The sequence below is a fragment of the Geotrypetes seraphini genome, chromosome 1, assembly GCF_902459505.1.
Source record: "Geotrypetes seraphini chromosome 1, aGeoSer1.1, whole genome shotgun sequence".
NCBI lineage: Eukaryota > Metazoa > Chordata > Amphibia > Gymnophiona > Dermophiidae > Geotrypetes > Geotrypetes seraphini.
The window spans coordinates 38,737,052-38,755,160 of record NC_047084.1 but is presented as its reverse complement, the minus strand read 5'-3'; the positions used below and the strand labels follow the sequence as shown (position 1 = coordinate 38,755,160).

General features: G+C 43.9%; 1 protein-coding gene across 5 annotated transcripts in view; it reads left to right on the top strand.

The window, feature by feature from the left end:
• Positions 1-18,109, top strand: part of ERBIN (erbb2 interacting protein) — a 516,286-nt gene that overhangs the window by 176,972 nt on the left and 321,205 nt on the right. For all 5 annotated transcript variants that reach the window (XM_033930041.1, XM_033930031.1, XM_033930056.1 and 2 more), the window contains one exon: positions 7,205-7,283. In XM_033930041.1, coding sequence (XP_033785932.1) covers positions 7,205-7,283 — 79 coding nt within the window. The remainder of the gene's footprint in view (positions 1-7,204; positions 7,284-18,109) is intronic.

Here is an 18,109-nt window from a genome sequence, read left to right as displayed (position 1 = left end):
GGCAGGAGCGATCTTCCTACACTCCTGCCCCGTGCAGAGATTACTCATCCAAAATGTCTATCATGAGTTCCCGTAGTCTCTCGAGACTACGACGGGAACTCATGGCAGCCATTTTGGATGAGTGATCTGCATGGGGCAGGAGTGTAGGAAGATCACTTCTGCCCCAAAAGACCGCTAGACCACTAGGTAAGGTCTGGGGAGGTGCAGGAGGGAGGTGGGGTGATTCAGGTTTTAGGAAATCACGAATAATCAAAATCATGAGTCCTAAAACTGCGAATCCGGAGATTGAAGTGTAGATCCTTTTTCCTGGGCAGTGACTCCTAACATAGAACCCAATATCACATAGCTATAGTTTGGGTCCCTCTTTCCCACATGCATCACTTTTGCCAAGGGGAAGGCAGTAGGTAAGAGGGGGTGGGTCAGTCTCGTTCCATAGATTGAAGCAAAATTTCCCTTGACTAAATCCATGTTGGCTTTCTCTTATTAATCCAGGCTTATGTATATGTTCTGTCATTTTGTTCTTTATAATAGTCTCTACTGTTTTGCCTGTCAGAGACAGACTTGCCTGTCTATAATTTCCTGAATCAGCTCTGGAACCCTTTTTTAAAAATTATCACATTGGCCACCCACCAGTCTTCCGGTACTTTGCTGGATTTTAGAGAAAAATTACTAACAATAGCTCTGTAAGTTCATTTTTCAATTCTGTCAGCACTCTGGGATGTATTCTGTCTAGTCCTGGCAATTTGCTACTGTTCAGTTTGTCAAATTGACCCATTACATCATCCAGTGGTACAGAGATTTGTTTGAATTTCTTCAATTCAGAATTGAATACCATTTCTGGCACAGGTAACTCCCCCATATCTTCCTCAGTGAAGACAGAGGCAGAGAATTCATTTAATTTTCTACTATGGCCTTGTTTTCCCTGAATGCCCCTTTTATTCCTTGGTTGTCTTGCAGCCCAACTGATTTGTGGCTGCTGCTGATGCTTCGGGAGCTGGAGGGAGGGAGATTTGTGGCTGCTGCTGATGCTTTGGAGGTTGGAGGGAAGGGGTTATTGGGTCAGGAGCGCACAACTTCAGAGGTTTGAGGAGTGCAGGAGACTTTTTTTTGGCAGCAATGTATTTTGCAGGTTGGTTGAGTGCTGGTTAGTTGAATACCAGTTAACTAGGATTCTGCTGTATGTTGGATAATGCTGCCTCTCCCAACCCCCCCTCCCCATTTACACCGACCCATAGAAACATAGAAACATAGAATGTGATGGCAGAAAAGGGCCGACAGCCCAACAAGTCTGCCCACTTGAGAACTCTCCCTCCAACTAGTCTGCCCACTCAAGGACCATTCCTCCCTGGAGTATCTATCGATTGAGCATAACTCTGTAGTACCTGTTTGTCCCATTGACTCTTGAAGTCTAGCACGCTATTGGCCTCGATGACCTGGCGGGGAAGATCATTCCATCGATCAATCACCCGTTCATAAACCCTTCAATAGCCAATACTTACGCTCTGAGATTCCAATAGTGGATCAGGTGTGTCTCACCCAATCCAGATTACTCCCTTAACAACCCAAAATCAAGCAGGGTGCTTTTCCCATTCTGTGCTTGACAAGCATAACCAGGTCTTGTTTCTCCCATTTGTGAAAAGCTGTGACCTGGGATTCAGACTCAAATTCCTCATTGTAAAAAATCTGTATAGATCTAGAGTACCATTTACTCTGCAGTAAACTTTCTTGGACTTGTTCCCAAATCTTCACTGTTAGCCCTTTAAAAAGATTTGTGAGCTACTCCTCCAGAGCCTATGCCTCTTGATAATCATATAGCCCATAGGGATAGTCTCTTGCTCAATTTACACACACACAGAGCTTTCAATACCCTTCTTCCCCTCCTCCAATCCAAAATAGCTTTTAGCTGTGCAGGCCTATAATACTCCAGAAAACTGGGTATTTCAAATCCCTAATTCTTTCCTTTTTGGTACATTACTGCCCTAGCTAGCTAAGGTGTTTTCTCCCACCAAATGTAGTTCAGGGAATTAGTCAGGATCGCTGCTGGCACTCCCCTGGCATTAATATTTTCTTCCTTTCTCATACTTCTTGGAATTAACTTCCCTTCTACCTTCTGGATAGTGTCCAGCCAACAAGAAGCTGCAAACAGCATACCTAACATGCTGCTGCACTCTGTTGCAAGCTTTCTTCTGAAGTTTGAACCTCATGAGAGATGTCAGTTTTGTGATTTCTTCTGGCCTTGTGTAGTTTCAACTTCAGAAGGAAGCCAAGTTAGAAGGAGCAGTGTTCATTTTAGTGTGACAAACCCTCTATTCCTCAACCTGTGGATAGTCAATCCCTTCTCTTGAGAATTCTTTTTATTTTATTTATTAATTTCAATCTTAATTACCAAGCATAACATGTACAGAAAGCAAAATTGGTCATATAAATGTTCTGACATAATAAACAATAGCAAGTAAACAAAATAATTTAGACTAATTAAGTTCAAGTCCTCAAATTGGATCCAATATGTTATAATCTAGCGAGAAACAAAAGAATATTTTACTTTAGAATCAAGACTGGCTAAGGCGTTGAGTTGAGGCGTATATTCCATCAAAACAGGGCTCAAGATTGTTCTTTTTCCAAACAAGATAAAGACAAAAAGGTTGTCAACTGGTTTGGTTCATAAAAGACATATTTAACTGCTTGATTATAAAACAATACATTTACAAGGGTGCCGCAAATAAAAAGTGTCACCCAAAGATGTAACCCCAGATTTCATTAACAAAAATTCTCGACGCCGCTTCTGCGTCTCTCGTGCAAAGTCAGGAAACATTTGTACTTTAAGACCTAAAAATTATTTATGCCTATTTTTAAAGAAAATTTTAACAGTCATGTTATATCAGTTGAAAGAGCTACTGATATAAGCAAAGTAGATGGCAGTGCTGCCTCCTTATCAGATACTTCCAACATTTCAGACAGATTTAACAATTCCTGATTTGGTAAAGATTTATGAGCTTGATATTTTTCAGGAAGATAATATACTGAAGAAAATGGAGGCAACATTTCTTCTGAAATATCTAAGATTTCTAGCAAATATCTTTTAAGCATTTTCCTAGGAGCTACAGATGTAAGCCTAGGGAAGTTAATCAGTCTTAGATTATTATAACGAGAGTTATTTTCAAGCATTTCCACTTTTCTTCTAAGATTGACATTGTCTTTTATCAAGGTCTCATGCAATTGTTTGAAAGTTACTATATCTTGGTCATGTTTCTGAAGCAAAAAATTAGAGGCAGTCACTTCAACTTTCATATCTTTTAGATCTTTAGAATGTTCCAGCAATTTCTTTTCAATTTGTTGAAGACTGGGACTTATGGCCTTCACAAAACCAGCCATAAGGTCCCATATAACCTCAAGGATTACTACTACAGGTCTTTCAGGCATTTTCACTGGTGAGAGAACATTCTCACCAGTCTGCAAACCTTCCTGTTGTCTACCAGCTTGGTCTAGTCCATCTACCAAAGTTGGAATAGGCTCAGACAATCCAGCTGGAATCCCTTGTGTTGGAGTTCCAGCCTCCAGGCTCCCCACCAAAATATCTCTCACCTTTGGGAAAGAGAAAACACCAATCTCCAGGGTTTCCTCGCCCCTGGGAGAGCTGGTGCTATGAGGCTGCGGGGGCGGGGCCTAACATCGGGGCTCAGCGTTGTTTCTAGCCCAGGAGGAACTGCAGTGGCCTCGCCTGTTCCCTGTGTCCTCAGCGGGCTGTTTCCCGACTCTGTCAACACCTGCTGCAACCATTGTAGAATTTCATCAATATTGCCGACAATGGGCAACGCGGAGCGCTGCGAGGCGGCAGTGGCGCTCCTACTTATCCATTTCGGCATCAGGTAGGAAATCTATTTTCTCCAAGTGAACTCTAGGACGGAGCTCTCAGCGCACGTCCAGTCACGCCGCCATCTCTTGAGAATTCTTATTGGGAGCTTCATTAGCATGTTTTTTCTCTGCCTCTCATCCCTCTGGGCTATCCTCCAATTCCTCAGTTGTCTCTCTACATATGAGATGGTAGGAGTCTGTCTTTTCTGCTCATGTTTATTTTCAATTATATTTGGTCTTTTTTACTAACTGCTTGCAAGTGCTGCAGAGGATCCCACTCTTGGGACAGCTCTGACCCCAGGAGAGCGCAGACTCTGAGGTCGAAGGTCTACTTCTAAGGGACAGACTGCATTGCAGTGCACACATTTGGACAGCTTGCACTAACAGTTTGGGGTCCCAGGGACCATTCCCTTGGGTGAAAGCAGGTTTGTCTGCAGTTGTTTTGAGCGCAGACTGAGTGGTTCAGTGGCAGTTTTCTAAGATCGGAGCCAACTACTTTCCTCTCCCCATTTGCATGAGGTCCATTGTGGATTGAGGTCTCTGGCCAATTCATTGGGCACTAGAGGCAGTCTGAAGACAAACAATACAGATTCCAGACTGCAGAGCAAAGTGGTACGAGTTTTTTTCAGACAATGCAATACCGGGAGGGGGGGGCAACAAGAATGCTGCTCTATTCTTGGAAGCCTAGATGCTGTTTTCATGGGCAGAAGCCTATCTTTTGGCACTCTTGGTGGCGCATGTGGCAGAAGACAGTGTGCAAGCAGATTTCCTCAGCTTGAATTCCCTGGATCCTGGAGAGGTCACTGTCGAAAGAATCCTTCATCTGCATTGTGAATTGGTGGAGGATGTAAATATAAGAAATTTCAGGATTGTTTGCTATCATTTCAAGCAGCCTCATGGACTAGAGATTTAACTCACATATTTAAAATCTCAAATTCGTACCAACAATTTCGACATGCCTTAAAGACATATCTTTTTAAGAAATTTTTGTGTTAGATATAGGATGTTTATTCATTTGTACTATTAGTCTTTGTGAACCGCATAGAACTTAATGGTATTTGCGGTATACAAGTGCGTTTTATGTTATATTTATGCCTGAAATTCGATCTGATGGCAACCGCAGCTAACATGGTGGTGGCTTGGTTCTTCAGTCAAAGATATGAGTCAGGAAGTGAAGGCCTGGACACCCTGTTGCAACCCTGGCCAAAGGCAGGTCTTCTTTATACCTTCCCTCCATTGCCAGTGATAGGCAGACTTCTGTGCAGGATCTTGATACATCAGGGTCTGGTGATTCTTGTAGCAGCAGACTGGCCGAGGCGACCATGATATTCCAACATGGTCCATCTACAAAGGGATCAAAGTCTCAAACTTCCATGTCAACGACAGCTGCTCATGCAGGGTCCAATTGCCCTGCAGGATCCAGAACACTTTGGTCTTATGGCTTGACTCTTGAGCATGTGGCACTAGTGTGTAAAGGCTATCTGTAAAATGTAGGAAGAAGGCAACAATATCAGCATATAAAAAAGCCTGGAAGTGCTCCCAGTCTTGGTACACTCAGAGGAGTGAAGACCCAAGCTTAGTACTGATCTCTGTAGTGCTCATCTTTCTGCAGGAAGGTCTGGAAATAGGCCTAGCAGTTGGCTTCCTGAAAGTTCAGATTGTGGGTCGCTCCTGTTTTGGCCTAGGATTAATAAGAGCACCATAGCCACACATCGAGATGTGGCCAGGTTTTTGAAGGGTACTTGTGCCGCTGTCCTCCAGTGTGACAAGCTTCTTTGATGGACCTCTTCAAGAAGACTGTGTTTTTGGTGGCGATTACCTCAACCCGACAAGTGTCGAAACTACAGGTTTGGTCATGCAGAGATCCCTTCCTCAGAATTTTGGATTCGGGTGTGGTCTTATGCACATCTTTCTTATCGAACGTGGTTTCCAGCCTCCGCATCAACCAAGAAGTACACTTGCCTGCCTTCACTCCCTCGGGATTGAGAGAGAGTGATCAGTAAATTGTTGGATATGAAGACTCTTACTGCGGTATCTAGAGGTTACAAATGAATTTCGATTGTCAGATCATCTATTCATATTGGCGGGGGCTGCTCATAAAGGCCAACCAGCCTTGAAAGTGACCATTTCCAGATGGATCATAGGGCTGTTTCTTCAGCCTATTTTAGAAGTGGAAAATGTCCGCCTATATCCATGAAGGCGCACTCCACTAGAAGCGTAGCTTCCTCATTGGCTGAATTTTCGGTGGTGTCCCTGGAAGAAATCTGTAGAGCAGCCAATTGGTCTTCTCTATGTGGACTTGGTGGTCAAACAGGACTGCTTTCAGATCTTCATGTCTGACAGCAAAATCATCTGTCCCACCCTAAACTCGGGAGACTGTTTTGATAAGTCCTACAGATTCAGGAATAGTGTGTCACACTAGAAGGCAGGATTAGGTTATTAACTTACTAATCATCTATCTAGTAGATACTCTATTCCTGAAACCTACCCTGTCAGATATTCATTTGCCTCCTTACTGTCTCAAAGGTGCCAGGGAATCTGGACATGTTGTTTCTTTCCTTTGCCCAGATTTGACAAGGATAGAGGACACGACTGCTGCATTGAAGAATCTAGGGGGTATCTATATAATCTTCCACACTATTAGTGCAGGTTGCACTCAGGTTGGTGACTTGTTTTTCACCTTAGTTTTAAAATGGTTAAGTTTTATTTGTCTGTTACGTTTGATGATATGAGCAGAACAGACATGTTTCTTGGGGAGCATCCCGTACCCCACCCTATTCTATTTCCTCTCCAGGGATGATATAACCATTGAGGAATTTGAGGTGGGGGAAAAGAATGCTATTGAAGCTTGCTACAAGAATTCTTGTGAGAAGGGTTTGACTACCCACAGGTTCAAGAATAGTGCCAGGAGGCAATAGTCTTGGAGACAGATAAAAGGACAGCCAGCCTGTGATATTGGCTGCTGTAAATGTGATCCACTCTTGCTTTTCCCTCTGTAGGCAGCCACATTTTCATGCATTACCTGATATTTTTATCTGTAGCAACCAGGTAGAAACCTGTTCTTCTATATGTTAAAAACCCTAGTTACAAGCAGAGCCAAAACAGAACAGTAGAAAATTTGGCCTTCATTCTATGCTTTTAATTTTATTCATGCTTGAGCATTGAAATGTGTGCATATTACAAATTTTGAAAAATAAATTACCACCAATTTAATTGAATCCAGGAAGAAAACTGGGGTGTGTTTTTGTTTTTTGTTTTTTTACTTCTTTCAGTCATGTGTTTATGTACTCCTGTAATGTAATTGTTGATAATTATATTTTGGCATGTTAACTAGGAATGTTTAATTCTATAGGTATACAAGAGTTTCCAGAAAATATCAAGAACTGTAAGGTTTTGGCTGTTGTTGAAGCAAGTGTAAACCCAATTTCCAAGTAAGTTTTCTAGCAGAAGAAGAATGTTCATTTAAAAACAAAAAAATTCAAATCTAATATTTGTTATTTTGATACCAACTCTTATGATTTTTTTGTAACTCTTTGTTTTTCTTAATATCATAGCTTGTTTAATCCCCAATGCAAACCATGTATTGGCACAGGGTGGCAGCTTGAGTTAGAAGATAGAAGAAACTAATTAGTACAAGCCTACCTGCTTATTTCCACTTTCTCCCCCTTCCCTTTTGGTGAAAAAACTTCACTGAACACAATATCTTTTCAGCTCATACTATATGACTGGCTCTGCATAGCATAAGAAGTAGACACTTTCTGTTTATTCCTCTGAGTGGGCAGGCAGGTTGCCTTTTGAACCAGAAAGGGGATTTGCTGAAAGCTTTCTTTTGGAGTGGGTGAGGATAAGAGTTCCAAATTCACCCACTAGAAAAATGGTACCTTCACTCTAACCCCACTTTCTAGTCCTGAACGCTAGGGTTATGCATCTGAACCCACAAGCTGCTGTAAATCATCTTTCAACTCTGCCTTCTTCCCAGGCAGCTGTTTCTGCCCCTCAGTTTTTTCTGTAAGCAAGTTACTAGAAGTGTTTCTGCTCTGTGGTTTTAATATTTTCAGGGTTTGTTTTTTGTTTTGTTTTTTTCGTAGAGTTTGGTTAGAGGCTCAGGGCCCAGAGGTTCCCACTTGATCAGACCTCTGCCTGGGATAAGACACAGACTCACATTGTGGAAGTCTGCTGCTAGCAGGATTGGTCTTCAGGGACACCTAGCTAGCTAGCCTGTTTTTTGTATTTTTTTGTGCTCAGGGGCCAACCTTTCTGTAGCTGCTTGCATTGCTGATTTATCAGGAGCTTGAGCACAGGCTGTTTGGCTCCATTCCAGCTTGGCTGGGCTTATAGTGGGCTGGCTGCGTGGTCCTCTCCCCCTTTGCGGTGTGAGTTTTTCCAGAGGTTAGGCTCAGTCTGACATCAATCTGACTGACAACCCGAAGGCCAAGTTTGTAGAGCAAATCTGTGAGGCAGAGTTCTTCTCCATTTGTCCCAGCTGTATTACTACATGGCACAATGAGTAATATGTTTTATTAACATTTGATATTACAGATCTAAGCGGTTTACAATAAAATACAGATACTTAGAACTTCCCTCTCTGTCCCGAAGGCTCACAATCTAGCTAAAATACCTGAATAAACAATTACTAAAATAGAAAAGATATAACAAAATTCCAAGAATTGTGAGGGAAAGGTACAATTCAAATAATAATAAAAAGAAACGATAAAAGAACAAAATTAAAATATACAAATAAGTTTAAGAGATTAGAGATTGAGCAAAATAAAATTCCAAACTGGTTCTAAGTCCAATCATCAATCCTGTCCAATAGAGCTCCACTTCTGCAAGGAAGGATCGACACAGAGAAGCACATTATTTAACATCTGGCGTTCCTTAACCTCCAAAAATGCCTCCATCCTCCCCACCTCCCCCTCAGCTGAGTCTCTGGCAAAATTCTTCAGCGATAAGGTCTCCACCTTGAGGCGCTCCTTTCCTCCTGCAATCTCCTACAAATCTCCGATTCCAATCGACCCCAACCCAATCCTTACAGACTCCTACCCTATCCCTGCTGACAGATCCTGGTCTTCCTTCGAACTTGTCTCTGAATCCCTGGTCCATAATCTCTGCCTCAAACTGAAATCCTGCAATTGTACCTTAGATCCATTCCCCGCCTACCTTTATGAGAACACTTCACCTCAGGCCATCTCATCTCTTACCATTCTCATAAATTCCGCCCTCCATTCGAGCCTATTCTCCCCAGAAATGGGCCATATCTCCTTAACCCCACTACTGAAAAAACCTGATCTAGACCCCTCTACACCATCCAGCTACAGTACAATAGCAAATATTCCTCTCCTTACCAAGATGCTAGAATCCATTATATCCACTCAACTATCTTCCTACCTTGAAAAATTTGCCATTCTGCTATCCTACCAATACGGCTTCCGTCCCAACTTCAGCACCAAATCCCTTCTGACCTCCTTAATCTCAAAAGTTCAACATCTCCATTCTTGCAACAAGTTCACCGTCCTTCTTCAATTCGACCTCTCTGCAGCTTTTGATGTTGTCCATCATGATATCCTACTTTACCAATTCACCGAGATAGGCATTAACTCCACAGTCCTTGACTGGTTCTTGAAGTTCTTACGCTCACGCTTTTACACAGTCAACATGAAGGGCATTTCTTCCTCCCCCTGGAACCCGATCTGTGGAGTCCCACAAGGCTCATCTCTCTCTTCTATCCTTTTCAACATTTATATGTCCTCCCTCAAACTCCTCCAGCTCTCCCCCCTTGAAACATTTTACACTTACGCAGATGACATCTTTGTCCTCCTTGAGACCGACCGGAACCTCACCAACCTCTCTGCAAACATATTCTCATGTATTTCGAACCTTCAATCCTGGGCCCACACTATGCAGATGAAACTGAACGAATCCAAAACAGAACTTCTCTGGCTCGGCCCAAAATTGGACCAACTGCCCACCTCCATCCCTCTGTCCTCTGGCCCCACTGTGCATCTTGAATACTCGAGTAAAATTCTGGGAGTCATCATTGACTCTACACTTTCCTTCAATGATCACCTCAACTCCCTAATAAAAAAATGTTTCTTCAGCCTTCACATGCTGAGGAAAGTGAGAACCTGTTTCCATCAAAAACACTTTGCCGTCCTTGTCCAATCCACCATCCTTTCCAGACTGGACTATTGCAACTCTATCTACCTAAGCCTAACAAAGAAAAACCTTCAAAGACTCCAGCGGATTCAGAATGCCGCTGCTAAGCTTATCTTCGCAAAAAGCAAATTCGACCATGTCTCACTGCTTTTGTCCAAGCTCCACTGGCTTCCGATAATCTCCAGAGTCCACTTCAAATGTGCCTGCCTTACTTTCAAGATCCTACATGGCATCCTCCCCCCCTTTATTCTTCTTTCTTGGAACTCCTCTCACCCCCAATTCCACCAGATCCATCCAAAAACTGAAACTTTCCTTTCCCTCTCTAAAAGGCGTCTTCCTTGTAGGAAAACTAGGTTCCTCCCTCCCTTTTAGAATCACTGAGCTCTGGAACAACCTTACCTCCCCACTTAGGAATCTGAGCTCCCTCCAACTCTTCCGTAAACATCTGAAAACCTGGTTATTCTCTGTTTACTCTAGTCCTCTAAATTTACTCTTCATCTTTCCCTCCACTGGAGTTCCTTTCCACCCTAATTCTTGTTAACCATGTCGAGCTCTGCGAATGTTGAGATGATGCGGTATACAAACCTAAGGTTTAGTTTAGTTTTAGTTTAGTTTAATGGTGGGCTGTGGGGCCATCCCTGCCAGAGGTGACAGAATCAATGGCTACAATCTGGGCCCATGAGCAGAAGGCAAAGAAACCAGGAAGAAGAGGCAGACCACAAAAGGTCATCTGACGCACACCATCCAGGCAGGCCCCACCGATGCAAGCCAAGAACACAGCCTTCATCAACTGCTATAGTCTATAGGGAAAATCGGGATTAGGGGTGTGTGTGTCTCCAAAAGTGAAATTTAAAGGTTTCTGCAGCCAGAGCCAAGGTCCCCCACTTCTAAAGCACCTTCATATGCATTTTTTATGTTTCAGGGGAGTCCCCACGGGCTGTTTTTGGCACGATTTTGCTGATGGGGGCCATCTTGGATTTTAAACTATCTTTTTTTTTCTAAAGCCTCCATATACCTCAAAACCCCTCGATTTTACTTAAAATCAATAGGGATGGACTGCTCATGCCTTCATACCCCTTTATCATGCTAGGTTTGTGCTGGCTGGCTGGCTGAGGAGTGTCCATGTCTTGTGCATGTGGGGGAGGAGTGGGAGCCTTGAGCTCAGCCTCCTCTGAGTTCTCCAGGGCTGGGGATCAGCAGGAAGCATGATCCAAAAGGAAGAGACCCATTCCAAAGCCCTCCAAAGCTGCATTGGTTAAATGCAAACATGTGGTTGCTGTGGTGCCCAGGAGGACCAGCAGGGGTTACCTTGAGACCCCCAGTACACCCTGGAGTTTGTGAGCCTTATGTGCAATGCCTATTTGAACTGCTGAGGGTCCTTAGCATCTGCATTAAACACAATGGCGGTGGTGGCGCAGGGGATCTCCCCTTAGCATGCGCCCTGACCAGGCGAGGACACGGAGCTGGATCAGGATAGTCAGTCTGACATTGACTGGGAGGATGGAATGTCAGAGTCCATGCCTTTATTGTCCCAGGATGCAGTTTCTCTGGCAGAGTCTGGTTCTCTGCATGAGAACAGCGTTCAAGAAACGGTAGTGGCCCTGACTCTATAGTGCGCCAACTGTTCAAAGCCTTTGCATTCTCAGGCTTTATATCTATCTTACTGTGAGAATTGAAGCTGGAAGTTTCTCTAGCCATCTCATTGCAATGCTCAATTATGAGCAGAACGGTTACTCCAACTGCATTCTTTCCCTTACATCTAGACATCACAAAGCTGGTCATGGACCATTGGGAGTCATCCTATGGTTCCGGATTTCCAGCAGCTATTTGCTCAGCCGAAGGTGGATTCACTGGTGGTGGAGGTCACCAAATGAACCTTCTTGCCCAGTAAAGGAGGGGTGATGTTAAAGGAACTCAACACCATAGAGTGAACGTTGTCCTCAAGGGACAATTAGAAGCTTTGGCCCTAGGGATTAAGGCAGCAGCTGCGGCTTCCTTTGTGGCACATGCTTGACACACCTGACTGTCTTCAGTCCCGGCCTCTGAGGAGGACAAAGACCCCCATATGCTCCTATCTTTGGTGAATTATATACCGGATGCTCTGTATGACATCATAAGTCATGAGCAAGGTATCAGCCTATGCTATCTCTGCCTAACTGATGCTTTGGATAAGACAGTAGGCAGGAGATTATCTCTAAAGCCACACCGAGTAGGCTTCCCTTTCAGGGGCAGATGCTATTTGGAAAGGGTTTGGATGACCTGATGGCCTATATTACGGCCTGTCAACCACACAACTTTGTTCCAGTTGGGTTTTTCAGGATTGGGTTTATTGTGTGGGACTTTTTGAGGCTCTCAAAGATTCCATACTTATGGACATTAACATTCAGGACCGCTTGACAAACATCCCTTGTCTCAGGAAAGAACCCTTCGGAGATGAGGTTGAGTGCCACTGAAAGACTCACGTGGCATGAATAGAGTAGGATGACTCTAAAGCCAAATCACAATCGTCTAAATCAGCAAAATGGACTACTTCTTTTGCCTATAAGAGGTGTTAGTCGACAACTTCAGCCTCTTCCAAGCCACCATCTCAAAAAAGGCAGAAGCAGCAAAAGCCTCAAATCTCAGCCTTCAGCTCCTCAAAAACCAGCCCAGTCCGTTTGACCTGCTTCTGGAAACATAGAAACATAGAGTATGACAGCAGAAAAGGGCCGGCGGCCCAACAAGTCTGCCCACTCAAGAACCCTCCCTCCATGGAGTACCCATCTTTTATGCATAACTCTGTAGCACCCCCCACCTGTTTGTCCCATCGACTTTTGAAGTCGCTACTTTTGAGCACGCTACTAGCCTCGACCACCTGGCGTGGAAGTTCTTAATTTTTCTACTATACTTTTATAATTACTTTTAAACTTTCTTACCCTCCATTTGTATTTTCCTTGTATGTATTCTTTACTATACTTATTGTAGTTCTCCCTACTTTTCCATGTGTATTGGTACGTCAGGTCCGTTTGTGTTGGTTGTAATTAATAATTAAGACACTCTTTTTAATTGTAAATCGCTTTGAATTCATGATATTGCGATTCATCAAAATTTTTATAAAACTTGAAACATTCCATCGATCAATCATCTATTCGGTGAAGAAATATTTCTTGGTGTCACCATGAAATCTTCCCCCCTTAAGTTTTAGCGGATGCCCACCAGGAGGGTGCCCAATTCCTCCTGCCGGAAGACGCCCTCCCCATCAAACTAACCTTTATTTGTTGGCCAGACGGGTCTTGCCCGTCCAGCCGGCAGGCCCGCCTCGACGAAATGAGGCGGGTCTGCCCCTTCCCGGCCCATCCCACGAAGCCTAAGGCCTGATTGGCCCAGACTCTAGGCGCCTGGACCAATCAGGCCTTAGGCTTAGTGGGGATGGGCGGACCCGCTATGCCTAAGGCCTGATTGGTCCAGGCTTCTAGAGCCTGGGCCAGTCAGGCCTTAGGCTTCGCGGGATGTGCCGGGAAGGGGCAGGCCCGCCTCATTTCGACAAGGCGGGCCTGCCGGGCAAGACCCGTCTGGCCAACAATTAAAGGTTAGTTTGGTTGGGGGGAGGTTTGGGGGCTGTTAGCGCGGGGTGGTGCGGAGGGGGGGGTGTCTTCCGGCAGGAGGGATTGGGCACCCTCCTGCCAGCGATCGGTAGTGGGGGGGGGGGGCATCTTCCGGCAGGAGGGGTTGGGCACCCTCCTGCCGGCGATCGATAATGTCGGGGGGGCATCTTCCGGCAGGAGGGTTTGGGCACCCTCCTGCCGGCAATCGGACAGGCGGTCGCTATACTTATAGCGGCAGAGAGATCCCTTACCGCGATAAGTATAGCGGCCGCGTCTTCTTACAATGTAGACCAGCATTTTGCTGGCCTACATTGTAAGCGTCTCTTCCTCTACTAGGGAGACGCGTGGGGCCGCCTAGGTTCGCCTAAGGCCCTTAGGTGAGCTTAGGCGTCTTGCGGGCCTCCCTAGGCTCCCGGAGGCGCCTTCAAGGTATGGTGGTATACGAAAAAATAAATTATTATTATTATTATTCAATATAGGCGGCATGCTTGGGGAGCATTTTTTTTTAAAAAACGTGCATCCCGATTGGCTGATTAGACAGCTGTAGGACGCCTACAGCTGCCTAAAATCGGGACGCACTTTGTAGAATCAGGGCCAAAGTGCCTAACAGTACTGGCTGCCACTCTACGCTCTCACAAATTACAAGTGTTCCGATATCTGGATGATTGGCTGATAAAAGCTCCATCACCTCACGCAGTGCATACAGCAACGCAGGTGACAACTTTTCTTCAACATTTAGGGTTTAAAGTCAACTTTCCAAAGTCTCATCTTCAGCCGTCTCAGGTGTTGGAATTCATAGGAGGCCTTACAACCAGGTGACCACGCTACAACACACATTAGTGAGAAAAATGATGCGTGTCATGGGTCACATGGCATCAACTGTTATTGTTACTCCCTTCGCTCGACTTCACCTAAGGACAGCTCAATGGACCTTGGCATCACAATGGTCTCAAGACAGGGATCCCTTGTCCCATCGGATCAAAGTCACCTTGCCTCTTCATCGTTCCCTTCACTGGTGGCTGAATTCATCAGATCTCTCCAGAGGTTTGCTCTTTTATATTCCTCAACATCGGAAACTTCTTACGACGGATACATCCATGTACGCTTGGAGAGATTACCTGGAATGTTCTCAAAACTCAGGGTTAGTGGTCTCTTCGAGAACTGACATTCCACCTCAACCTGTTGAAGCTCAGGGCAATTCGCAATGCTCTGAAAACATTTAAAGATCGCATTTCCAATCAAGTCTTTCTTGTATGAACAGACAATCAAGTGGCGATGTACTACATCAACAAACGGAGATATGGGCTCTCTTCCTTTATGCCAGGAAGCCGAACAGGCAATTCCTAGCAACATATTTCTCAAAGCCATATTTGTGCAAAGCAAACAGAATGCCCTAGCAGATAATCATCAGATTTCTCTGACCTCACAAGTGGTTTCTCAATTCCACAGTCTTATGTCTCATCTTCTCTCTTTGGAGGACCCTTGAGATAGATCTGTTTGCATCTCCCCACAATCACAAGTTGCTTCACTTCTGCTCCAGACAGTACTCTCCTCATCGTCTCGAAGTGGATGCTTTTCTTCTGGATTGGACAAACAAATTCCTTTATGTATTTTCCCCAATTCCTCCCATTCTAAAGACTTTAGTCAAACTGAAACAAGAGTTGGCCACCATGAGCCTGATAGCTCCTCGGTGGCCCAGATAGTTTTGGTTCCCCCTACTACTTCGACTGAGTGCTAAGGATCCGATACCATTGCATATCTTCCCATCTCTTCTCATTTAGAGTCAAGGATCTCTTACATCCCTATCTGCAGTCGCTGCACCTAACAACTTGGTACCTCTTGGTCTAATTTCAACAGAGTTTAATTTTTCGGACTCAGTACAAACTGTCATAGCTGCTTCCAGAAAGCCTTCTACTCAGCAATGCTATCAACAAAAGTGGACACGCTTCATGTTGTGGTGTAATCTCCATGACTTGAAGGCTTCATCCTCTTCTGTTCCTTCATTATTGGACTACCATCTCCATTTATCCAGCTCTGGACTTAAGATTACTTCGGTCAGAGTTCACCTCAGTGCTATTAGTGCTTTTCATGCGCCTTTCAACAGTAAACCTCTGGTTACTTATCCACTTGTATCCCCTCCAGTTGTTTGAGATCTTAATGTAGTCCTTGCCAGTATGATGAAATCTCCATTTTAACCTCTGGCATCTCTCATCTTAAGTGATCTTCCTAATTTCCATCACTTCCACTCGTTGAGTGAGTGAACTTCAAGCATTGGTTTGTGACCCACCTTTTACAGTATTTCATCATGACAAAGTAGTCATCCAAAATTTCTTCCAAAAGTAGTCATGGAATTCCACTTGAATCAATCCATTTTGCTTCCAGTATTCTTCTCGAAGCCTCATTCTCATCCTGGAGAAACAGTTCTTCACACGCTGGACTGTAAGCATGCATTGGCTTATACTACTTTCATAGAACTAAGCCACACCGATCTTCATCTCAACTGTTTGTCTCGTTTGGCCCTAACAGATTGGGCCTACTTGTAACCAAACAAAGTATTTCCTCATGGTTGGTGTCCTGCATCTCCTTTTGCTAATCTTAGGCTCGAGGGTTGTGTAACAGCACACAAAGTCTGAGCTATGACAGAGCAAGTAACTTTTTTACATTCCACTCCCATTGATGAAATTTGTTATGTACCAGAAAATACCAATACAGCTTATTACTATCGGCATTCTCTTACCAATGTTCAATTAATCACTTTTGAAGTGTCACTTATCTTGCAATTTTGTATGCGGAGAGCTATGCTTTTTCTCCAGCCGAGCTGCTTCTATCTTTACGATCAGGACGGGTTAACTGTGCTGTTCACATCAGAGCCGATGTGGCCAGCGTTTTCGCAGATGTCCTCCTTACTTTAACTCTTCTGCATTAGGGCAAAATTTAATTGGCATCCCCCTCTTTCAACTTGTTCGATACTTCTGCCGATATGTCCAGACGTCTGGATTTTATCCAACTTAATACTAAGGCTTTAAAGAAGCTCCTGAAGAGCGATTTTAATAAAGTACTAATAAATTAAATTAATTAAACTAATAAATTGAAATATAAAAAGTCAAAAAAAGAAAAAAAAAGTAAAAACGAATTATAAATATAAATAAATGTTTTTTTTGCCAATGATTACAAGGCAGAGCAAACACTGAAAAAAATAGTGTTCAATCAGCTACACCTTAATCAAACAGGTTTCCGCATTAATCATTCAACTGAACTGTCCCTTCTTGGACTTACCACTACTATTTACTATAATTTAGATCACCGCAAAGCCATCCTTCTCATATCCCTCGATCTCTCTGCAGCATTTGATACTATTGATCACGATCTTCTTCATCGACTCAAACACTGCAGAATCTCAGGACATGCCCTCAACTGGTTTTCCTCCTATTTCTCAAATTGCAGCTTTCAAGTCCACTCTAGAGGTTCATCATCTTCTCCAATCATTCAGACCAACGGTGTTCCACAAGGCTCTATTCTCTCCCCCTTACTCTTTAATATCTTCTTGGTCCCACTATTGACATTAGCTCAATCAATAGGATTCATCCCTTTTGCCTATGCTGACGACAACCAACTTTTGCACCCCATTAACTCTTCAAATCAAAAAGATATACAAGAAATAAATTGCAAACTTGACAGTATCAACCTATGGCTACATAATAATCGACTGTCTTTGAATCTAGACAAAACATCCGGTACTCTCTTTTTCCATCACAAAGAACGAAACACTAACCGGCCCAATTTGCATTGAATCTCGTCAAATCAATTTCGAATCCAAAGTTAAACTATTAGGAGTTATTCTAGACCACCATCTTACCTACCATGATCAAATTAGTTCAGCAATTCAAAAATGTTTTTACAAACTCTGTGTAATCCTTTCTGTAACCTCTCTCCTCGAACCTTCTTCCATCGAAACCCTTATTCACTCCCTGATCATTTCACACATCGATTATTGTAACTTCCTCTATCACGGGATTACTCTTTGAGTTTACGCCCAGCAGTGTCTATGATGAGCTGTCAAGGCTTAAGGTTAACAAAGCAATGGGGCCTGACAACTTACACCCCAGGGTGCTTAGGGAGCTGTGTGATGTCTTGGCAGAGCCACTGTCCGAGCTCTTCAACCTCTCCCTTAGTACAGGCACCGTCCCGTTAGACTGGAGGAAGGCTAATGTCATTCCACTCCACAAGAAAGGCTCAAAGCTGGAGACAGCAAACTACAGACCAGTGAGTCTAACATCGATAGTGAGCAAACTAATGGAAACCCTAATCAAACGCCAATTGGATAAGATCCTGGATGAGGATAATCTACGGGATCCCCGTCAACATGGATTTACTAAGGGGAGATCATGCCAATCCAACCTGATCAGCTTCTTTGACTGGGTGACGGGGAAGCTGGATATTGGGGAGTCCCTGGACATCGTGTACCTGGACTTTAGCAAAGCATTCGATAGCGTACCACACAGCAGGTTGCTGAGCAA